The sequence below is a fragment of the Trachypithecus francoisi genome, unplaced genomic scaffold (assembly GCF_009764315.1).
Source record: "Trachypithecus francoisi isolate TF-2019V2 unplaced genomic scaffold, Tfra_2.0 Lachesis_group4, whole genome shotgun sequence".
NCBI classification, from domain to species: domain Eukaryota; kingdom Metazoa; phylum Chordata; class Mammalia; order Primates; family Cercopithecidae; genus Trachypithecus; species Trachypithecus francoisi.
This window is the reverse complement of record NW_022681469.1, coordinates 16,711,521-16,735,998: the sequence shown is the minus strand read 5'-3', so window position 1 is coordinate 16,735,998 and position 24,478 is coordinate 16,711,521. Positions and strand designations below refer to the sequence as shown.

Sequence of the window (24,478 nt, the reverse complement as noted above, 5' to 3'; positions counted from 1 at the left end):
CCCACCTCGGCCTCCCAAAGTGCTGGGATTACAGGTGTGAACCACCATGCCCGGCCCCTATTTTTCTTCTAAGTGTGACTGTATTATAAAAAAGAAAAAGTTCCATTTCTCTGCCTTCATACCTATACATTGTACACTCAATTTCTCTTGATTAAATATGTGTAGATAAACATTATATACTTTATACTTAGGCTCACATCCACTGTGTTTACTCTGAGCACGTTTCTCAGTTGCCTCCCCTCACCAGGATTCTTTGTGAGCTCGAGGGAATGCAGATTAATTTTAATAATTCATCTCCTTGGGGGGCTCAATGTGAGCCCCAGGCAGGACATAGCATTTAGGATAGAATTTAAAATCTGGAATGGATTTGGTCAGGTGGAGATTGGTGGGGAAGGTACTGTAATCAGGAAGAAAATAATTGGGCTGCTATTTTGTTAAAGATGGTTAATGAGGAAGTGCCTCACTAACGAGTATTTTCCTCCAGGAGTTCTGGATCACTTACTTTTTGCAAGAACTCTCTGCATGGACACGGAGTTTTATGAAGGCCTTCACTATGACATCCACAGCTTGTATGGCCACTCCATGGCAAGAACCACAAACTTGTAAGGACTTGATTTTCACCCTAATTCTAGATATGTGGAGGTGGGAGGTGGAGGTGGAGGGTTTTTCTTCTGTTCTATAAGTAACATATTGTTCAAATAATTTTTGCATTTATAGAAACAGAAAAACTCTATTCTTAGAGAGTATTTAAGAGTTCCTCTCAAGAACCAAGTTCCTTGGTTTCTGTACAGGATTATTTTTGATTGGCTTATGGCTAAGGAGTTTATTTCAAGGATACTAGCAGGCAATACTATGTAAGGCATTTAGAGTCCTCAGCTAGAAGTCAGCTCTTGCTTGGATCCTTTTACTGAATGCACTAGGATTGCTTGATTTTAGCAAATAAATATATAGGACACCAAATTAAATTTATGTGGGACATTCTCATACTAAAAATTATTCACTGTTTACTTGGAATTTGAATTTACCTGTATTTCCTTTATTTATCTGGAAATGCTACACAATAACCTTCTATTTCCTTCCCAATATCCTGCTTGTCTACCTCGTAATCCTCCCTTCTACCCCAAGACACACATACACATGTGCACACACTATCACCATCACCACTGCCATCATTACCTAACACCATCACCATTATCATAACCACTACCATTACCACCACTACCACCATTATTGCCATCACCACCACCATCACTACCACTACTATCACCATCACCACCACCACAGTTATCACCACCATCCCCCACCACCACCACAATCACTACCACCATCACTACCACCCACCATGACCACCATTCACCATAACCATCATAACCAGCACCACTATCAGTGCCATCACCACCACCACCATCCCTACACTACCATCACCATCATCACTATCCCCATCACCACCATGACTATCACCATCACCATTACTGCTGTTGCCACCACCACCCATTATGAAACTCTACCAAGGAGACAGATGTGTTCTTCAAACCATTACATCCTTTATATCTTGTCATGTAGGTTGTTTACTTGTGACTTTGTAAACTGAGAAATAGCTCCTCTTCTTACTGTGCAGTTTCTTCTGTGGAAGACAGTACAATACAATCATTATACCTAAGACAGCAAGAAAATTTGGGGCCAGGCTTAAGATTTTAATTTGAATTTGCAGCACAGATGGGGAAACTAAAGTGTTAGAAGAGCTGCTGTGGATCCTCCAGTGGCTTAGGAAAGAGCATCTTTGTCTTTCTTGGCTTCTCTCCTCCTGTTTTGGTGTTTCTAGAGCACTATTGTGCTCTAGAAGACAGGGAGACTTTGATGGGCTTATGGGACCTGTTTCAATCCTTTTCTTACTTGACTTCTCTTTCTCTGTGGTACTCAAGGCCATAACCACTCCTTTAAACTCAGATCCTTCAGTCCTTAAGATACTGCTCTGCTGGCTGGGTGTGGTGGCTCACGTCTGTAATCCCAACACTTTGGGAGGCTGTGGTGGGCAGATCACCTGAGGTTAGGAGTTTGAGACCAGCCTGGCCAACATAGTGAAACCTTGTCTCTACTAAAAATGCAAAAATTAGTTGGGTGTGGTGTTGGGTGCCTGTAATCCCAGCTATTTTGGAGGCTGAGGCAGGAGGATCATATGAACCTGGGAAGCAGAGGTTGCAGTGAGCCGAGATCACGCCATTGCACTCCAGCCTGGGCAACAAGAGTGAAACTCTGTCGCAAAAAAAAAAAAAAAAAGATACTGCTCTTCCTAGTGCCTCTGCTCTTTCCAGCTGTTCCCTCTCATCTGTGTGCCTGGATCTTTTCCATCAGCTCTTTCACCGTTGATGATTCTTAGGAGTCCATCCTCTGGCCTCTTCGCTTTACAGTTTATGCCAACACATAGGTAACGTATTTCTTTTCGTGGTTTTCACTGTAATTAATTCTAATGATTTTAAAATCTATAATTCTTCCTGAGGTCTTTCCCCAGTTTTTAGACACAAATATCCAAAACCATCTTCTGATGTTGTCTACTTGGATGTTTTGTAGAACCTCAAACACCATTCACCTTGCTCTGTTACCTGTTTTCACCTAATCTTCCCACTGTAGCTGATCATTTTCGAAACTGTTAAATTCTTTTTTTTTTAGAGACAAAGTTTCACTTTTGTTGCCCAGGCTGGAGTGCAATGGCATGATCTCAGCTCACCAAAACCTCCGCCTCCCGGGTTCAAGCGATTTTCCTGCCTCAGTCTCTCCAGTAGCTGGATTACAGGCATGCGCCACCACACCTAGCTAATTTTATAGTTTTTAGTAGAGACAAGATTTCTCCATGTTGGTCAGGCTAGTCTCAAACTCCTGACCTCAGGTGATCCGCCTGCCTCGGCCTCCCAAAGTGCTGGGATTACAGGCATGAGCCACTGCGCCTGGCTGAAACTCTTAAATTCTGTATCTTGGTTGGTAGCAACAACATCCCTATATCCCAGACTCCAAGTGAGAAGCATGACACCATCCCTTATGCCTTTTGTACCCTCACATGCAATCAGTCCTCGATCCTTGTGATGTTACTTTTGAAACATTTCTGTAACCACCTCCCTTTTTCCCCACGAGTACTTCTTAATTAGGTTATCATCATCCCTCACACAAATCATTACACTAGGCCCAGAACTAATCTCCCTGACTTTACCCTTATCTCCCAATAGCCTGTCCTCTACCCTTTCTACTTGAAGCATAGTCCAAGGAACAGCTGCATCAGCATCACCAGAAAACATTAGCATCTTGGACCTCAACCCTGAACTTAGGAACCAAAACCTGCATTTTATCAAGATCCCTGGGTGTATTGAATGTATGTTAAAATTTAGAAAGCACTACTGTACATTCCTGACAAAGTGACCTTTCTAAAGCACAGTTTGCTCATTTCTCTCCCCAGCGTAAAATTATTTGTGCCTTGCTATTTTTTATACAGTAAAATTCTTAGCATAACCTGTAAGGTACTTTATAATCTAACCCTTTCTTACAATTTTTCTGTCACCTTTGCAGCTTCTTGTTGTTCCCACATCCAAGGGCTGTTCATTCTTCCATGCCTTTCGTGTGCTATTTGCCCTGCACGAGATGGCCTTCCTGACCCTGTCCATTTTGCAAAATATACTTATCTATAAAACCTCACCTCAGATCTCAATTCTGGAAACTTTCCTGACAGTTCTAGGAAAAGATTATTTCCCATTTTCTGTGCCACATTTGTTCATATTCCAATATGCTTAGTACGCAAAAAACATGGTATCAGTTTTTAGATGCTCATTTTCTCTCTGCTGGACTGTAAGTTTTTTGAAGGCAAAGTCACCCCATATCATTAGCCTTATCAATAATGTGTATGCTGAAGACACTTCGTTGGATAAATGCCTGGCCTGAGAGACAGAAGGGCAGGACCCAGCCCCTGATGACTTAGAGGCAGAGACTGGGTCGGTGTTATTTTTCAGCACTATTTTGTCCTCATGACTTTGCATTATGTTAGATTGTCCAGATGAGAGTTCTTGTCCAGAAAATGTGAAAGTTTATATTTTGGTTAAAAAAAAAAAGCTCTAGGAAGAAAGACATATATTTCTGATTCATCGTCTTCTTTTTCTTTGTCTTTTCTCTCTTATTCTATTTTTCCTGAGAAATAAACTGGATAAATAAGACTCTTTTTCCTCATCTCTGAAATGAGAGAGTTGGGTTGGTATTCCCATAGTCTTCTGTTCTGATATATTTTTATTCTTAGATGCTTCTATGTAAGAATGAGAAGTGGCAAACAGGGTGAATAGTCAGGGTAAGAAAGAAAGTGTAAGAAAGGGTTGGAGGAGGGGAAGAAAGTTTCAAATTGCTTTGTTGCCAGTGACTCCATGTGGTAAAAGTGCTATAAAATCAAGAATGGGTTGGTTAATATATTCTAATAGTTATGGTTAATAGTTAAAAGGTAATTGTGATTGAACAAATAGTGTCTTTCTAATTTCTCTGGCCAGGCATAATGGCCTACGCTCCCAGAGGACAGTGGAGATAAGTGGAACTTGGTCTTTGGGCATGAGGCAGAAGTGGATCAAAAAATGGATAAGATTTTCATTCAATGGGATCTGGATATCAGAAGAACTAAAGTCATTGGTCTGATAAATAATTGGCTCAACCTTAAATGGAAATATAGTTTGGGGACAGTGGGTCAAGCAGGAATAAAATTACCCCCACCTCTAGGCTGAAAGCTGAAGGAGACTAGATTCTTTCAGTGATCACAACCTGATTAATACATTGGCCAGACTTGGGGGATAGAAAAAAGAAAACTAAAAGATACAATACAAAAGACAAAGTCCCTGAGTAAGACTGTTCCTTTCAGATGTAAAACAAAACAAAACAAAACAACCCCGGCAGTTATCTAATCTGTTTTACCACAGTAATAACCTGCTTCTAAATAAACTGTAACCACAGATATCTTCAACCCTGTTTCAGTTTCACTCTCTGTAAGCTGAATGTGTTTCTTTCGTGATTGATGATTGCAGAGTACAATAAACCTGCAGGCAGTAGTAATAAAAGCAAAATGTCAGCCAGTCTACATTAAAGTAGAAGTGGGGATAGGAGTTGAGTGAGTCCTCTCCTCCAACCTACTCCTATTTTTGACAGTAAATTGTCAGAATGAAGCACTTTACTTTCTTAAAGCAGTTTTCCATTTCAAAATTTTCTCCCTTTTGCCATTATAAGCCATTCAGTATTTATAGACTCTCCAAACATCCCTAGGAAAAGGAAGTGAGGAGGCCTTGGTGACTGTGATCGTGTCTTGAGGAATTGCCTGGTACCTGGTGATAAAGATTTGCAGAGAGAGGTTTTAGGAAAAGATACACTTGTCTCAGACCATGCATTAGAAAGCAGGAAAGAAGAGCTTGCCTGTGAAGAGCTAGCAGCAATTGTGGCTCAGGTCTTACTGTCCTCTAATTGTATTATTGTTCAATTGTATAACTCTAATGGAAGATGTGGGCTTTTGACCACAGGGGGAAAAAACAAAAGAGGAAAGTCATTTCAATAAAATGCCTATTCAAAAGATGTCCAGAATAAAAGCTAGGCAAACAGCCTACATCCAACCATAGGTTACCCCACTGTATGTTCATCTGTGCCCCTGAAGTAATTACCATTCTGAATGCTGTGCTTTTAATTTCTTTACTTTCATTTCTTTCTTTCTTTCTTTTTTTTTTTTTTCTGAGATGGAGCCTTGCTCTGACGCCCAGGCTGGAGTGCAGTGGAAAGATCTCGGCTTACTGCAACCTCTGCCTCTTGGGTTCAAGCGATTCCGCTGCCTCAGCCTTCTGAGTATGAGTAACTGGGGCTACAGGCATACACCACCATGTCCGGCTAACTTCTGTATTTTTAGTAGGGATGGGGTTTCACCATGTTGGCCAGGTTGGTCTTGATCTTCTGACCTCGTGATCCACCCGCCTCAGCCTCCCAAAGTGCTGAGATTACAGGCGTGAGCCACTGCCCCAGCCTGCTTTCATTTTTATATCATTTTACATAATATGTAATATTTTATATATAATACAATGAAAATAATATTTTCTATGTTAGTTGTTTTTAACTTTATAGGAAGTATCAGATGTGATCTTTTGAGACTTACTCATTCCAATGACTCTTATTTTGCATAGATTAAAATTTGCTAACATTGAGAATTGCTAAGAATAAGTCTGAAGTTTCAGAGGAACCCAGGGATAAGTTCTGAAGTTTCAGAGGTGTACCAGCTGGTGCATGAACTCTCCTCTCAGTCCAGCAGAGGGTGCAGAGCTCCCATCGGAGCAGGTGCTGTGCTGAACAGGATTATGCATGACAGAAATTCGTGGAACCAAAGGACATTAGAAAGAAGATGGGACAAATAACCCAAATCATGGTTCCAATGTACTGTCGGCCAAAAGGACCAGACCACAACCAGATCCAACGAGATAGAGAAAACAAAATCGGGGGATGGAAGCCTAGAGAAATTGCTGTGGGGGCTAGAATATAGAGGTTTGTACTGTCTTATATGAGATCTGAAACCTTACCCAAAAATGGGAAAGAAGCTCTTAAATAGTGCTAAGTTTATGACACCTGGTTTCTGACACCCTCATGTTGTTTTCTCAGTTTGGTTAGAAAGTCCATTGCTGCTCTTGTTGTAAGGTGAGTCCTAGACATTCACAGCCCACCTCACACTCCACTGGCTGTATTCCTTTCCAGAGCCCTGGAGACCGTCTTCATGAATAATAGGAGCTTCATCTTATCCCGTTCAACTTTTGCTGGATCTGGCCAATTTGCTGCTCATTGGCTGGGGGACAATGCGGCCACATGGGATGACCTCCGATGGTCTATTCCCACTATCCTTGAGTTCAACCTGTTTGGCATCCCCATGGTGAGCCTTATTTCCAACCAGGGAACTTTAACCCTTCGTCTGTTGACATTCTTTTAATTAGCAGTCTTAGAGATTATCTGAAAAACCAAGAAGCATGTTCCAAGGTGATATGTATTGGAAAAATCAATTTTTGTGTGTTATGTGAGCTGCCTTCTGAAGATGGAATGGTAGTACTTTATCACTGAGTTGTCATCCATGGAATCTCTGAAGATAGGAAGGAGACAGCATGAATAAAATGTATTAGTATCACAGGAAAATTCCATCAAGAGAGCATTAGTAAATAAGAAAGTATGAAATTGGGAACTGAATATTAAGGAACAGCCTCAACACAAAGACCATTGTTTGCACTATCAGTGAGTCCGTGATGGATTCTATCTTGTTTCTCTCCTGTGGCTGGGAGTGTGCCCTGTGACTCTGGAATCTCCTTAAGCATGGAATGATGTGACTAAGAGGTTCTCCTTTCCCTTATCATATAAATACTCACTACATGCTTTCACATCTCATTGACCACTGTGCTTGTATGTGTGCTAATTCTCCAGGTAGGTGCCAACATCTGTGGTTATACCAACAATGTCACGGAGGAGCTCTGCAGAAGGTGGATGCAACTTGGAGCATTTTATCCACTACCAAGGAATCACAATGGGCCTGGGTTCAGGGTAAGGTCACCAAGAGAAGTGATGGAAAGTTTTTGGATTAGCTAATCTAGTGGCTCTTAAAGAGGGTTTGAGGAAAATAGTACTACAGGTTGGCACTAACCGCAGAAGAAGGATAAAAAAGTCTTGCATCATAGCCTTAAAAAGCAGGGTACCAAATCAAGGTGAGGGTGCGTTGGAAGGGGTATGTATATACTGAATGATTTTATTCTTGGAAACTCACCAACAAAGTGAGAAGATTTGTTAAAGTTTCTATGGTGCTGCCATCACTTCTGTTACTACCTTATATAAGATAGGGCAATTGGAATTTGTTGGTATTTTATTTCAATTACTACAAGGGAAGTCCCTCATAGGTATGGAGGAGCAAGGAGAAAGAATTTAAAGAGGCTTAGGCCAGTGATCTCAAAATTTCTTCCACCTTGTTAAAACATTCTACCTTTCTATGAATAGTTGGGAGGACTTACCAACTATTTCTCACGACTCATTCCACCTTTAGGATCTTCCACCCAAAATAGTAGTTTTGATGGGCAAGTACATAGAAGTGGGTTCAAAGTCCCCCCTAAGGAGGTGGTTATGATGATGGCAGAAGCAAGTAGGGTGAGATGTCCTTTCTTTTAGTAAAGTAATTTTAAGTTGAAATATTTTCAATTGAGTGGTTTAACTCTTAATAGGTTCATTAGAATAACTTCCTAATGATCATTTTAGCTCCAGCTCTTGACTTTGCCTTTAACCAAGGAAGGGTTAACAGGCAAACCTTCAAAGTATTTTATCCCTGGGCTATTCTGGCCACTTATGATCTGGAGAGAGATGAATTATTTCTAAATGTCTAAGCAAGTGGCTGGGAGCAGGTGGGTGGGTGCTCTTCATGCAGCCGTGTCCTGGAAGACTTACATAGATGGGGGCACCCAGATAACCCAGAAGCTAGGTTTAAACACATGTTTTCTTTTGACTAAACTAGCTCTATTCAATAAAATTATAAGGACAGTCACATATGTCAGTTTAAACTTAAAAAATACAAAGAGGCCTGGCGCGGTGGCTCACACCTGTAACCTCAGCACATTGGGAAGCCAAGGTGGGAGGATCACCTGAGGTCAGAAGTTTCAGACCAGCCTGACCAATATGGAGAAACCCTGTCTCTACTAAAAATACAAAATTAGCCGGGTGTGGCGGTGTATGCCTGTAATTCCAGCTACTCGGGAGGCTGAGGCAGGAGTATCTCTTGAATCCGGGAGGCAGAGGTTGCGGTGTGCCAGGATCACGCCATCGCACTCCAGCCTGGGCAACAAGAGCAAAATTCTGTCTCAAAAAAAAAAAGTACAAAGAAACAGGGACATTATTTTAAAAATACTTTATATAGCTCAATATGTGTATATATATGTGTGTGTGTGTGTGTGTATTGTATAGCATTATCATTTCAACCTGTGTTTAACACAAAATATTATTAATGAGCTATTTTATATCCTTTTCATTCTACTCGGTCTTCAAAATTTGGCATGCATTTTACACTTGTAGCATATCTCAATTTGTATGCTAAAATTTTTTGTATGCAGTTGAAGTAAAATGCTTTTCTACCAAAGCAATAAAGTTGGTTTAATGGGAAAAAAAATTACATTGATTCAGTTTTAAGATTTATATTTAAAGTAACTATCATCAAATAAAATGTAAAGTTTACTTCCTCAGTCTCAATAAACACAGTTCAAGCGTTCAGTAGCTTCATGTGGTTCGTGGCCACCATAGTGGGCAGCACAACTCTGGACTTTCTCAGTTGACAACCAGAGTGATGGAGGCTGTGGAGTGTTATTCTGTTTAATATTTGGCCTCAGAGTTTTCATGAGCCTTACACTGGGTGCATAAAGTGATCTGATGGAATCATTCTATTTAGAGGGGAGAAATGGGCCTCTTAGGGAGCAAAAGAAAAAAAAAGTTCGGGTAACTTTATCCAAAACTCATTCTCAGTGACACAGTATAGGATGACAAGTCAAAAGATGACGTGTATATCTTGCGCATCTTCCAAATTACTTGGGAAATGAACAAAACGAATGCCGACCATTGATGGAAAATTTCCATCCCTGGGTCCAAGGAAAATTAGATTTTTCTTCTAAAGGGTTATTTTTTTACTCTTGGATAAAATCTGCTAAAAAACATCTTCATAATTTATTTGTACAATGTATGTCAAGGAACAAATAGCGGTCACTAGTCTTTGGAACAGGGAAAATAAAACAAATGTGGATGGTGGAAACATTACAGATAAAACTGGACATAAAATGTTACAATGAAAATTCATACAAGCACATGGAAAGGAAATGGTGGATTACAGACCATGGTGGCAGGCAATGTGGCTTATAAGGCAATGGAGTTTTCTCTTTAGTAGTTATACAGCTTATATTATTTTCCAGATAAAATATTATGAGAAACCTCAACACATAAAATAATTGGAATAACCCTGGAGGGAGCAGGTCCCACTTTATCTCCATGGCAACCTCTGTGGGGCTTCCATTTTGCTCTGGGGATGCTGCAAACTGCCCTCAGAAGACAGACATCAACTTTTTTTTTTTTTTTAGACAGTCTCGTTCTGTTGCCAGGCTGTGTGCAGTGGTGCGATCTCAGCTCACGGCAACCTCCTACTCCCTGGATCAAGCGATTCTCCTGCCTCAGCCTCCCAAGTAGCTGGGATTACAGGCATGGGCCACCACACCCAGCTAATTTTTGTATTTTTAGTAGAGACAGGGTTTCACCATGTTGGCCAGGATGGTCTGCATCTCCTGACCTTGTGATCTACCTGCCTCAGACTCCCAAAGTGCCGGGATTACAGGCGTGAGCCACCACACCCGGCCGATAGACAACCAAATTTAAACTCTGCCACTTGCTTGCAATTCTCCATTGGGAAAGTCATATAATCCTTGATATTGTTTTCTCATGCATAAAATGAAGGAGTAGGATCAGTATCTTTTCAGTTCTAGAAATGCTTTGATGTTCTCCAAGTTGGAGGAAGTGGCTACTTTCATCTGGGAAAGCTTCTTATTGTAAGAGAACTTCTGAACTACGATGGAAAGAAATATTCAGCCCTTCCTTCCCATTTTCTCCTAGGACCAGGATCCTGCTGCCTTTGGTGCTGATTCCCTGCTGCTGAGTTCCTCCAGACATTATCTGAACATCCGCTACACCTTGCTGCCCTATCTCTATACCCTTTTCTACCGTGCTCACACCCGGGGAGAGACGGTAGCAAGGCCCCTTGTACATGAGTGAGTTTCCTGATTCTCAAAGACTCCCTTTCTGATTTGTAGTTTCACTTGACTTTGTTTGTGGTAGCAAGCTTAGTTAGGATCTTGTTACATAATGTGCTGTTGTCCTGTTTTGGAGACTTCACCTGCCTTCACTGTGCTACCTCTTTACTAGGTTCTACCAGGACTCAGCCACGTGGGATGTGCATGAGCAGTTCTTATGGGGACCTGGACTCCTCATCACGCCGGTTTTATATGAAGTATGTTTATAATCTAAACAATGAAAGGGGGTATTGCACTTGTCCTGATGGTTCTATAGCTGGATAAGTTGGTTCCTGAGTATCTGTGACTGCATTTATATCAAAATATGAATATAAATGAGAGAGATCATGAAAGTTTGGAAATTTTTAAAAAACTAGTAATCTTGGTCCTACTGCCCCACCAAACAAAACAATTTTCATGTTGCAAAATTGCCTTAAAATTAAAGCCTAAGTCCTTAGGCATATGGCTGCAGCATTGACAATGGCTTTAAATACTTTGGGGTGTGTGTGCTGAACATCTGTCTGTATTTTCCTTTGTCCAGAGCGAGTGTGCTCTTGGATTGGGTTAGGCTGGGCTGTGAAGAGAGAATACCTGTGGAGACGAGAAGGGAGGGAGAGAGGAGTGCTGGGCAAAGGGAAGGTGATGCTCTGAAGTCCAACTATGAAGGACCATGTGTATCCTATTAAGTGTGATTGGAAGCAGGGGTGAGTGGCAAAGTGTGGGGCAAGGATCAGAAGGATTATGCTGATCCGCTTGTAAACATGAAATATCGCCAATGTACCCATATCAAAGGCCCTTTGAACTGGTGTTTTAGCCACACCATCTGATGACAGGTCCTGCTAACCAACCAGTAGCTCTGCTGGGAGACTTCCCTGGGGCCTGGCTGGCTCACTGTCCTCCCAACTGTCAAATTATGTGACTAACTCAGTGAATGGATGTTCTCTGCTTCTCTTAGAAAGTGCAGCAGCGTTGAGCAAAACAAATCATTTTTAGCTACATTCTGCTTTGGGTAAATTGCTCAACCTTTAAGTGTCTGTGTTTTCCTTTGTAGAATGGGATGATCTCAACCATCTCTCAGGATTGTTCAGATAAGCATGTGCAATGATGCTTGGAGGTATTTTGTAAACTGTAGAGTGGGGTATGCTAATGCTACTCATTGTTTACCTAGGGTGTGGACGAAGTGAAAGCATACATACCTGATGCCACCTGGTATGACTATGAGACAGTAAGTAAGGCAGCCCCAGATGGCTCAGAGACCTGCCTCTAGCAGAGGTCAATTCTAAAGCAGCAGTCTTGGAAGCTTGCCATAGAATAATAGTGCAAGATTTATAGTTAGTTGATTGTGGTCCTTTTTCTGTGAGAAATGCATCTTAGTTGGTTCAGGATGGCGCAACAAAACACCTTACAATGGGTAATTTATAAACGACACGAATTTATTGCTCACTTTTCTGGAGGCTGGAAAGTCCAAGATCGAGGTGCTGGCAGATTCCATGTCTGGTGAAGGCACTCTCTGCTTCATTGATGGCACCTCCTTGCTCCTCCCTCATGACTTAATCATATCACAAAAGGCCTCACCCCTTAATACTATCACTCTGGGTATTAAGTTTCAACATATAAATTTTGGAGGTACACCGGCATTCAGACCATAGCAGAAGGCCTTTCCAAATGTACGACGAAATAATTTGAATAACTGGAGTAAGTTTATGGAAATTCATTATATCAACCTGGATACTGTGTAGCTATCAGGACTAGGCTTTGCCATTTGGCTATTTGGCTGTGATAGCCTAGAAACTGAAGCCCAGGTGTGGAAGGACAGCTTGATGTAATGTAAATAAATAAAGGGGGTTGGAATGTCAGCTCTGCCCTCTATGCTTTCAGCCCATATGCTTTCAGCAAGTCACTTCATTTTGGGGGTCTCTGTTTGTCTCTTCTTTAAGATATGTCAACTGAACGACATGATATCTAAGGCCCCTCCTAGCTGAAACAACTTATTACCTGATCTGTTGTTTTTGTTGCTGATTAGGGAGTGGCTATCCCATGGAGGAAGCAGCTGGTGAATATGCTTCTCCCAGGTGATAAGATAGGACTTCATCTGCGAGGGGGCTACGTGTTTCCCACTCAAAAGCCGAACACAACCACAGAAGCCAGGTAAGCTCCTCACTCTTCTAAGGTATGACTATTCTGGTGCTCTAATGGAGCAGGGCATTATGAGAAAGACAAATAGGGATTTTTGTGGATGAGCCAAGGGGTAAGTCACCCATCAGTAATCATCCCCCACTCCTTTCAAAGCGGATCCAAAATTGGCATCTTAGTCCTTATTTAGTAGATGGTAGTCTACTAAGGACATCTGCAGAGTCCTTCACTTTGGGATTGAATCAGGTTATAGAACTAGTCAAAATAATCACTGAGGAGGATTTCCCTATGGCCAGAAACTGTCCTTAGGTATATTCCTTACTGTGTCAGAGAATTTGAGCTAAATAGGAGATAAAAGTTATCACGTGGAAGTCAACATTGTTTGGGGGTCAAGAGCTCAGATTCTACAGAACCTGGGTTCAAGCCTTGGTTTGGGCTACATACTGGCTGTGTTTACCTTGGGCAACTTACTTCTCTGTGCTTCTTTTTATTATTGGTAAACTGTAGATGATGATAGTTTAACTTTGTAGAGTTATTATGAGGGTTAAATGAATTAATATAAATAATAATGTGTGTGGGACACTTAGAAGAGTGCCTGGCACATGCTAAGCACCTAACAAGGCTAATTGTTGATATTATGTATTGCAGCCCAAACAGTTTTCAGTAAGAACTGCCTCTATCCACCCTTCCCTTTATGTCCACTCACTATCAGTCCCTGCTGCCTGCCCACACCCAGCTCCTATGTGTCCACCCAATATCAACATCTACTTAGTTTCTGGTATAGACTCTTGGATTATCTGTCTCTGGGGCATGAAGGCGGCTGGTTTCACATAGTTCCATCTTACCTACATTTGCTGAAACTGGGAACTACTCTTTTACAGCCGGAGGAATTCCCTGGGACTCATCATTGCCTTGGACTATAAGAGAGAAGCAAAGGGGGAGCTGTACTGGGATGACGGTGTATCTAAAGGTAGACTTTCTCAAGACACCACTCCTGTGGATCACTGTGGTTCTCCCTGAAAATTAGACATCACAGGCTGCCCAATATGGCACTAGTCCTACTAGCACTGTCGTTTACATCTGTAGCTTAGAATCAATGGGTTAAAATCCATTCTGAAAATTCCATTAGCCAAGCACAATGCATTAAAATAGACTTCAAATGCACAAATTACGTGTTATTGACTCTACCAAAGCAACTGACATTATTGCATTTAGCTTAATTATTCTCTTTCTTGGACATTATTATTAATAACAGATAATACACTTTTTTAATAGCTTTGGAAAATACTGCTTTGGTTTGTGGAAGAAATATCCGATTTGTATAGTGTGTCTTTTCACTGTAAGGTTTCCATGTAAACACCTCACATGAGCTTATGTGATTATATAAAAATCCTGTCCTACATGGAATTAGTATGTATTGTGTTGACCTTGAGGAACTCATGATCCAGCAGGTTAGATACAATGCATTTGTAGATAACTATAATGCAAATCAAAATGTTTTACATGCCAGTGAAATGGTGCCACAGACTGACATGTGAATTTAGAGAAAATGGTCCAGGAAATATTTGCAGAAGTTTGAAAAAGAAAAAATGCACAGAACTCAGATGAGCAGAACTAGATGGTTGGTAAAGGAATTCCAGATGAAATGAAGAGAAGAGCAGGACTCCCCAGCTGCATGGCTTCTCATAGTAACGGGTGCCCCTCTTTCTTTTTTAGATGCTGTAACTGAAAAGAAGTATATTCTATATGATTTCTCTGTTACCTCTGTAAGTACTTTTTTCGAGGAACACACAGCGTATGTTCCTTACTGTGATGGCTCTTTGAATTTGTAGTTTAATATAGACACATGGTTATGTGCAACAGAGACAGGGTTTTACTGTCACGATTCCGAAAAGGAATCAAATGAACATGAAAGTGTTTAATGTGTGTCAGGCTTATAAGCTGCTACAAAAGCGGTATGAGTTCTGTGCAGAACTGTTTTTTCCCGGAAAAAAAAAAAAAATGATTGCCTTTGAGTTTTATGTGATGGGTGCTGGCTTCCAAGATGTGCCTTTTTTGACGTTTGCAAGTGTATATGAGGTGTGGGTGGGTTAGTGAGTAGTGTAGCACCTTTTTAAGGTTCTTCCATAACAGCTCTCCTTCGTAGCAGGTAAAACTCGGCCTTTGGCACAGGTATCAAGCAGTGACTTTCAAAGTCTGGAAGATACAGAACATCATTTGCCTCTGAGGAATAAAAAGCAGCAAGGCTAGCAGAAAATGAGGGAATTCTGACGTGGTTTTCTTAGAAGCCTGTTCATGTATAGGCAGAACTTTCTTTTGAGGCGGTCTCTCTCTCTCTCTTATTTCTCCTTTCTTTTAAATATATATATATGTATCTACATCTATATCTATAAAAATGGATCTACTTTGAGATATAGAATATATATATTATATATATAAGATATAATATATATCTTAAAGTAACTTTTTTATTTTGAAATAATTAAAGATCCCCATGCAATTGTAAGAACTAGCACAGAGTTCCCATATACTCCTTTGCCCAGTTTCTCCCATGGTAGCATCTTATAAACCTATAGCACAATTTCACAACCAGAATGCCAGCATTGATGCTGTTGAGATACAGAACATTTCATTAGCACAAAGATCTCTCCTGCTGCCCTTCAATAGCATGTCCACTTGCTTCCTCTCCCTATCCCTCCTCAGCTCTTGGCAACCAATCATCTGTTCGCCATTTCTATACTTTTATCCTATACTTTTATCCTATCCTTTATCTGTAAAGAGAATTAAACAGTTTGCAACCTTTGGGATTGCTTTTTTCATTCAGCATAGTTCCCTCAAAACCCATCCAAGTTGTGTGTGACAACGGCTTGTTCCATTTTATTGCTGAGTAGTGTTCCAAGTTATGGATGTACCACCTTTTAAAAATCATTCACTTGCTAAAGAGTGTCTGAGTTGGCTCCAGTTGTGAACTGCTACAAGTAAATTAAAATTGCTACTAACACTCATGTATAGGTTTTGGTGTGAACATAAGTTTTTTTTGTTTTGTTTTGTTTTGCTTTGAGATGGAGTCTCACTGTGTCACCCAGGCTGGAGTGCAATGGCACGATCTCAGCCCAGTGCAACCTCTGCCTCTGGGTTCAAGAGATTCTCCTACCTCAGCCTCCTGAGTAGCTGGGATTACAGGCACATGCCACCACGCCTGGCTAATTTTTCTGTTTTTGGTAGAGACGAGGTTTCACCATGTTGGTCAGGCTGGTCTCAAACTCCTGACCTCATGATCCACCTGCCTCGGCTTCCCAAAGTGCTGGGATTACAGGCGTGAGCCACCGTGCCTGGCCATAAGTTTTTATTTCTCTGTAATAAGTGCCTAAGAGTGCAGTTGCTGGGTCTTATGGTAGTGCATGTTTAGTTTTATAATAATCTTCCAAACTGTTTTCCAAAATGCCTGTGCCATTTTACACTTCCACCAGCAACATTTGAGTAATCTAATTTATTTGCATCATGGTCAACATCTGATGTTGTCACTATTTTTTTAAGGCTTTTCTGATTGATATGTAGTTATAGCTCATTGTGTTTTCAATTTGTATTTCTCTGATGGCTAATGATGTTGAACATCTTTTCATATGTCTATTTACCATCTATTTACATTTTTAATTTTGATGAATCTAATTTATCATTCTTTTCCTTATAGATTATGCTTTTTGATGTCAAGTTTAAGATCTCTTTGCCAAGTCTTAGATTCTGAATATTATCTCCCATTTTAAAAAAATATAGTCTTACCTTTTACTTTTAAGTCTGTGATCTATTTTCAGTTAATTTTTACATAACATGTAAGATTTAGGTTGGAGTTCAACCTTTTGCCTGTGTATGTCCAGTTGCCCCAACATCTTTGTTGGAAAATCTGTCTTTGTAAAAAATCATTTGGGCATATATGTATGGGACTTCTAATTTTTTTAAATTATCAAACTGCCACTTTTTTCTTCGGTCTTAATTTCTACCTTCTTCTTTGTCATAGCTCAACTGTGTCACCTTTGTTTCCTAAATAAGTTATTTAATTTTCTGTGCTTCAGTTTCCTCATCTGAAAAATCAGGGTAATTATAGCTTCAACCTCATAGTCTACTGTGAAAACGGAATGAAATAGTACATGTAAAATGCTTAGCATAGGGCCTGGCACATAATACACACTCAAATACTCTTAGCTCTTATCATCGTTATTAGTAAAATAAAAGGAAAACTTACTTGGACCCTTTTGGTGTATATGTGTATGTCTTTATCTTTGTGTGCCAACGAGTCTCGTATCTTTTTGTTTACGGTGTGAGTACCTATCTTGTCTGCTTGAAAATTCTACAGTGTCAGGGACAAATTTTCTGAGTAATAGAATCAGTAGAGAACCAGCAAACCAAAAGGAAGATGAAATATTACTTAAAAATTTAAGATTGATAAGAGTCTGAGTGAACGAGTTCCCTAGAGATGATGACCCAGCAACATTTGAAACTGCAGAGAAAAGGAAACAGCTTGGATCTCAGAAAATGAGACATTGACTGGTATTTAGGGATAATAAGAGTCTGAAGTACCTGGTTTCTAATCTGACTTTTTTTCCCCCTCCCAGAACCATCTACAAGCAAAGATTATAAATAATAATTATACGGACACTGACAACCTCATGTTTACAGAAATCACAATCTTGGGAATGGACAAACAGCCAGCTAATTTTACTATCTTACTGAATAATGTCGCCACCTCCAGTCCAAGCGTTGCCTACAATGCTTCCACAAAGGTAAGAGATCCTTCCATTCTGCAGGGTCCTTTCCAGAACCCCTGGCTCTGACAGCCGGCCCTACTTTGCTTTTAACTGTGGGCAATCAGACACAACTGACTTGCTGGGAGGTCCAACATATCACAGGGAGGATGCAGGAGAAACATGTGCATGCTAAAGAAGGACCTCTCTGCTTTGTTTGTATCAGGGCTCTGTAGAAGATAGTGGGAGTTGGAACCCTGAGAGAAGGAAGTTCTTCTCTGGGCACACGAAAAATGAGACACTCTGATCCCAGCTGTGACATAGTGAATAGATTGTGTAATGGTATTTACACATTTATCCTCTCATTGAAGGGAGAATCTCTTTGAGAAACAGTTGATATTTGTCCTTACTGTTTTAGGCTATTTGCATGCCACTAATAAAATGTGAGTGGAGTAACACAAGGAGAAATCCAGTTTTGCTCTTATTGAATGATTCCCTTACATTGTTAGTTGAATATTTCAAGGTCTGGGAAATTCATTATTTCTTAGATCAGCCCTTTCCATGTTGACAAGACATATAGCATAAGGTAAGAGTTTGATTTTTAGAGTTAGGCAGAATGGGGCTCCAATCTCAGCTCTTAGGGTATTAGATGTCTCTGTATCTTAGTTTTCTGTTCTGTAAAATGGAGATAGTCATAACATTGACAGCATGGAACTGCTCTCTAGGATTAATGGAGATCATGCTTATTAAGTGGTTATCACAGTGCTTGGCTTGTGTGAATGCTCCATAAAGTTTAGCTGTTGTTGTTATTACTACTTTTATTAAATTGATAAGCATCACACCCAGAGGACAGTAAGCCTAACAATGACAGTCCTGCCTGTGATCTGCACTCATGAGCATGATGAAAACTCTTCCCATCCAACACTTCCACAATGACTCCATGAAGTGAGAAAGTCCAGGAATCATCCAAGTTCCAAGTATCTCATGACAAAATGGTTTTGGAGGAAGGAATAGATCCCCTTGTCCTGACTTCCAGACTTGCAGCCAAGAACTCTTTCTGGGTGCCTTTCTCTCCCTTCCTTTGTCACTGTGACGTCTCTTTCCCCAGGTGGTAACCATCATGATCTCCAAGGACTGGTACTGGGACAAGAATTCTCTATTAGGTGGAATCTTCCTGTCAGTGACCTGGAGAAGTTCAACTGCTACCCTGACGATCCAACAGCCTCTGAGGAGAGTTGTCGGCAGCGGGGGTGTCTTTGGGAGGTAAATGACCAGAAACAGATTAGGAAGTTGTAAAAACTGTCCCACAAGTAATTAGGTACCTAGAAAACACTTTTCAAATGTCTGTGGCTTGAAGAAAACCAGGACACTGTGCAACATGCCTTTTGCCAACTCTACAAAATAGGTCATCAGTATTTTCCCCAGATATCCTAGATCAGAAGAAATTTATTGCCATTTTCATTGCCACTCCAACCATATCATTAAAAACCCAACTTTAAGCATAATAATATACATTGGGTATGCATTTTACATTGCATATTTTAACCAATCTTGTTTTGTCTATTGCAGAACACAATCAGGAAGCATAAGGTCAGGCTGTTCCTCTCTATTTGAACAATAGAGAAAATGGAAACTAGAAAGAACAAGTGATTTCCTCTAGATTACATGGGAGGCAATAAGGACCCGGGGAGTAGAACCCTGCCTGGAGGCTTCTGTCTCCAGATCAAACTTTCTGCCGCTCTGTCACTGTTCACTCATTATAGGTCAATGTGTGTGTTTAAAAAATGGGTGTGTGCATTTGCTAGGGCTGCCATAACAGAGTACCACAAACTGAGTGGCATAGAAAGACAGGAATTTATTCCCTCAAAATTCTGGAGTCTAGAAGTAGGATCATGGTGTCAGTGGAGCTGGTCCCTTCTGAGGACTTTGGGGGTATTTCTTCGCTTGTAGATGCATCACCCCATTCTCTGTCTTCATAGTCACATGTGTACATATCTATTTCTGTGTCCAAATTTTGTTATTAATAAAGATGCCAGTAATACCAGATCAGGGCCTGTCCCAATGACCTCATCTTAATTTGTTCATGGCAGAAACCCTACTTCCAAATAGTCACATTTACAGGTATCAGGGGTTAGGACTTAACATCTATTTTGGGGGACACAATTCAATCCATAACCGTGGACACGGTATCAGAGACTTAGTCTGTGTTAACCAACTTCTTCAGGAATGACAGCCTCAGTGTTGTATCAGAGGCTGAGCAAGACTTTCTCCTGTTGTTCCAGGACACATCTACTCCTGGAGTGCCCACCTGTTACTATGACACCATCCCTAATTATGCTTCTAGTGACATTCAGTACCTGAGCACTAGCATTACTGCAAACCTTTCCCTCCTGATGGCCTCTGAGTCAGCTGCTGCTGCTGCTGCTGCTGCCTCTGATTCTGTCTCTGCACAGATCAGCCTCCTCCGCCTCAGCGTGATCTATCACACAGCAACCATGCTGCAGGTCAAGGTAAGGCCCATGTTGCAGATTCTGGTTCTCAATATGGAGTTTTAACTTACGATTCTGTATGGATAGAAGCCATTGAAACAATTAAAACATTTTTTTTTTTTCTTTTCAAGACAGGATCTCCCACTGTCACCCAGGCTGGAGTGCAGGGGGTACAATCTGTAACCTCCACCTCCCTGGCTCAAGCCATCTTCCCACCTCAGCCTCCCAAGTAGCCAGGACTATAGGTGTGCACCTACACACCTGGCTAATTTTTGTATTTTTTTGTAGAGACAGGATTTTGCCATGTTTCTGGTCTCAAATGTCTGACCTCAAGCAATTCACCTCCCTCCACCTCCCACTGTGCTGGGGTTACAGGCATGAGCCACTGTGCCTGGCCAAAACAGCTTTTTATCCAAATCCTTCATGTTACAGATGTGGGAACTAAGGCCTGGAGAGAGGTAAATGTCATAAAGTAGATGGTAGAGCCAGGATGTGACCTTAGATCTGTAAGGACCATGAATTCCCTATAATGATGAGCATTCTAGGTCACAAACATCATCAAAGAATCATCCTTTAGCCCTGAGAAAAATGCATCTGCTTTGTGGCAAACTCAAATGAGAGGCATTAACTTAATTGCAATATTAGAATTATTTTCTCTAGCAGTAATTCTCAAATTGCAGCATGCATCAGAATCACCTTCAAATCATTTTAAAACCCAGATTTCCGGCCCTCACCCCTAGGGTTTCCAATTCAGTAGACCTAGGCTGGGGCCTAGCCTGAGAATTTGAATTTTTTTTTCTTTTTCTTTTTTTGGAAATGGAGTTTCGCTCTTGTTGCCCGGGCTAGAGTATAGTGGCGCAATCTCGGCTCACTACAACCTCTGCCTCCCAGATTCAAGCGATTCTTCTGCTTCAGCCTTCCAAGTAGCTGGGATTACAGGCACCTGCATCCACGCCCAGCTAATTTTTTGTATTTTTAGTAGAGATGGGGTTTCACCATGTTGGCCAGGCTGGTCTCGAACTCCTGACCTCAGGTGATCCACCCGCTTGGCCTCCCAAAGTGCCAGGATTACAGGTGTGAGCCACCACGCCTGGCCTCGAGAATCTGTATTTCTAACAAGCTCCCAGGTGAGGCTGGTGCTGTAGGTCAAGAGACCAAACTTTGAGACCTACTGCTATGCGCACTTAAAACATATGTCTACTGGAAATACAGTGTGAACCACACATATTTTCCAGTAGACACATTTTTAAATATATATTTGAAAAGTGAAATTAATTTTAATAATATTTTATTTAACCAATGTGCAGGTGTGATCCACCTGTGTGTGATCATGAGGTCAGTAGATCAAGACCATCCTGGCCAACATGGAGAAACCCTGTCTCTACTAAAATACAAAAAATTAGCCAGGTGTGGTGGTGCATGCCTGTAGTTCTAGCTACTCAGGAGGCTGAAGCAGGGGAATCACTTGAACCCAGGAGGTGGAGATTGCAGTGAGCCAAGATCGCACCACTGCACTCCAGCCTGGCGACAGAGTGAGAATCCATCTAAAAATAATAATAATAAAAAGAAAGAAAGAAAGAAAAAAGAAAACCTTCACCTAAGCACAAATGTGGGGCTAATAATATGAGGAAGAGGATAGTCACTCATAATGGTGATACTCCTTGTCCTTGCATAACATTTTTCATTCCTTTTATTCTTCCCACATGTCACTCCTGTTAGGTAAGTAGGAACAAGGGGTGGATACAGAAAAGAAACTTTAGGAATGGGAAAGCTGTGCAACATCTGGAAGCTCAAACAGTAAGGAGATCTCAGAGTCCACATGAAAACTCAATTCTCTAATTCCTAACATGCATACACACATACAAATTTACACAGTTCTATGCACATACATGTCTGCATGCCACGCACTTACAAACATATACACACACATTCTATTCATGAAATTCTATCCCCTTCTACCACAAGTTCTTTAGAGGAAGAGCCCTCCTTGGCTTTGAATGGGTTTTACTGAGGCATTTTTGAACTTCAGCATCTGTGTGGGGCACAGTGGGCGGGCAGGCCTCACATCCATTTGCTTGGGGATGTTTGATGCCTACTGATACAGTGCAAACTGGTCAAAAACGTGGAAACTGAATTATATGGGGTGGCATGAGGGGTTTTAGGTCTGAGACCCTACCAGAAAGTTTTCTTCTCTCTTCTTGCCAGATCTATGACCCCACTAATAAAAGGTACGAGGTTCCAGTACCACTGAACACTCCTCCCCAACCAGTTGGTGACCCTGAAAACCGTCTGTATGATGTCAGGATTCAGAACAATCCTTTTGGAATCCAGATCCAACGCAAAAACTCCAGCACTGTGATGTAAGCACTATTTATTTGGTTCTAATTAGAGTAGTTCTAGATTTAATTACAGTAGTTACAATTAATTCAAGTGAAATATTAATCTCAGAGACCCTGTGGAAATATGTGTGCATTTGTTAGAGTATATCTATTTCTCCCATGCTTTAATGGGTACTTTGTTTTTGGTTAGTTGTTAACAAAAATAATCAAAGTTTAAAGAAATGAAGTATTGTTTGATTTCAGAGAAAGAAAAATACATGTTCTACTTATTGTTCTTAAGTAGAACAGAAAACTCTATTTAATAAGTACAGCAGATAACCTAAGATACAAATGAGTTCCATATTATGTCTCATTAAGAAATAATAAGAGGCAGGAGAGAGGGGCAAATGTTAAAAAGGAGAAAGAAATAACTTCTTGTAATGTTTGCTTCTGTGGACACAGAAGCCTTCAAGCCTTTTCACAATGTTAAGCATAAAAGGAATTGTCATCTCCCATCTCTTGTCCTGCTGCTGAATAGAATGAAGTGAAGGTCTGGATTTTGCCTGGGGCGAGGTTCCCTGTCCCAGTAGAAGCTGTCACCTGTGTGTGCACCTTTGCCTTCCTGTGTATGTCTTTTCTCTTTGGCTATGCGAGTGATTTCCTCTCTGTTGCCCTCTTTGGTAAGAAGTCCTTTGACCAACTCAAGAGAAGTTCTTCTAAGAGTTTCACATTTTTCTATTGCAAAGTTTGCTTAAACCCTATTTGTTTATTTATATATTTACTCAAGCTGATAAGCCAGACACTGAGAACTTGAAATAAATAGAAGAATGAGTCACGGCCCTTGCTCTCAAGGATCCAGAAAAGGAGATCTCAGTCTGACAAACCACAGAACAGAAATGTGAACATGGAACTTTGGTCCTGAGTCAGGGCCATTGTTATGACCTCTGGGTCATGTCACAGTATTTGAACCTGCAATAATTAAGGAGGCTTTGGAATCAACTAGACATTCCAAACACATTCCAAGTAACTCTGACCAGTGGTCTCCAGCTCAGCGTGGTCTGCTTTTGTGTTGCAGTTGGGATTCTCAACTCCCTGGCTTCACCTTCAATGACATGTTTCTCTCCATTTCTACGCGTCTGCCCTCTCAGTACATCTATGGTTTTGGGGAAACTGAGCACACGACTTTCAGACGAAACATGAACTGGAACACATGGGGAATGTTTGCTCGCGATGAGCCACCTGCGGTAGGGACAATGGAATAAGTTTAGAAATCAGTGTCTCTCAATGTAAATCTCTTTGAATCCTTACGCTTATATCTGATACCTTGCTCATCAACTTCTTCTTATATTCTGCTCTCAGTTGTAATAGGCTACATGTCACATTCTTTTGTCCCGAAAAGGCATATATATATATATATATACACACACACATATATATATATATTTCCCTCTGTCAATTATGAATTTTATTTATCTCACAAACTTTTACTTAATGTATTCTATGTGTCAGGCACATTGCTAAGTGCTTAGCTACAGATTTAATAAGACACTCTCTTTGCTCTCCAGAGGCTTATAGGCTAGTGAGAGAAATAGAAGTGGAAATAGTGATAGCACAGTGGAATCACTGGATTATGTAATAATATATCATTGAATTAAATAATAATAAATGAGGAAGGCATGAAGTGGGGAAGACACAGCTTTTAACTTGGAGTAGAAGGGAGGGTCAAGGAAGGTCCAACAAAGGACATGACATTGAGCTGAATCTTTAATGATGAATAAGAGTTTGCTGTTTGGGTTATGGTATGAAAACAATATCTTGAACTTTCTTTTTGTTTATTACCCTCGTGACTCCCAGTACAAGAAGAATTCCTATGGTGTCCACCCTTACTACATGGCACTGGAGGAGGATGGTAGTGCCCATGGAGTGCTCCTGCTAAATAGCAATGCTATGGGTAAGGCAGAGGCACAGCTCCCGTG

At 40.8% G+C, this 24,478-nt stretch overlaps 1 protein-coding gene and 1 long non-coding RNA gene across 3 annotated transcripts in view; one reads left to right on the top strand and one right to left on the bottom strand.

The window, feature by feature from the left end:
- MGAM2 (maltase-glucoamylase 2 (putative)) overlaps positions 1–24,478 on the top strand; it is a 104,877-nt gene that overhangs the window by 31,414 nt on the left and 48,985 nt on the right. The window contains exons 14-28 of the mRNA XM_033193022.1: positions 485–602; positions 6,736–6,907; positions 7,447–7,563; positions 10,648–10,802; positions 10,957–11,041; positions 11,992–12,048; positions 12,847–12,971; positions 13,838–13,926; positions 14,673–14,722; positions 17,567–17,759; positions 18,828–18,958; positions 19,978–20,205; positions 22,390–22,544; positions 23,578–23,746; positions 24,357–24,453. Of these exons, the coding sequence (XP_033048913.1) occupies positions 485–602; positions 6,736–6,907; positions 7,447–7,563; positions 10,648–10,802; positions 10,957–11,041; positions 11,992–12,048; positions 12,847–12,971; positions 13,838–13,926; positions 14,673–14,722; positions 17,567–17,759; positions 18,828–18,958; positions 19,978–20,205; positions 22,390–22,544; positions 23,578–23,746; positions 24,357–24,453 (1,941 nt within the window). The remainder of the gene's footprint in view (positions 1–484; positions 603–6,735; positions 6,908–7,446; positions 7,564–10,647; positions 10,803–10,956; positions 11,042–11,991; positions 12,049–12,846; positions 12,972–13,837; positions 13,927–14,672; positions 14,723–17,566; positions 17,760–18,827; positions 18,959–19,977; positions 20,206–22,389; positions 22,545–23,577; positions 23,747–24,356; positions 24,454–24,478) is intronic.
- On the bottom strand, positions 13,949–22,448 carry LOC117072658. Of its 2 annotated transcripts, XR_004432897.1 has the most exons (4): positions 22,361–22,448; positions 20,053–20,259; positions 15,066–15,152; positions 13,949–14,681 (listed from the first exon to the last, which is right to left on the bottom strand). It is a non-coding gene; the product is annotated as an uncharacterized LOC117072658 (long non-coding RNA). The 2 variants fall into 2 exon arrangements; XR_004432896.1 differs by lacking the exon at positions 13,949–14,681 and having other exon boundaries at positions 14,932–15,152.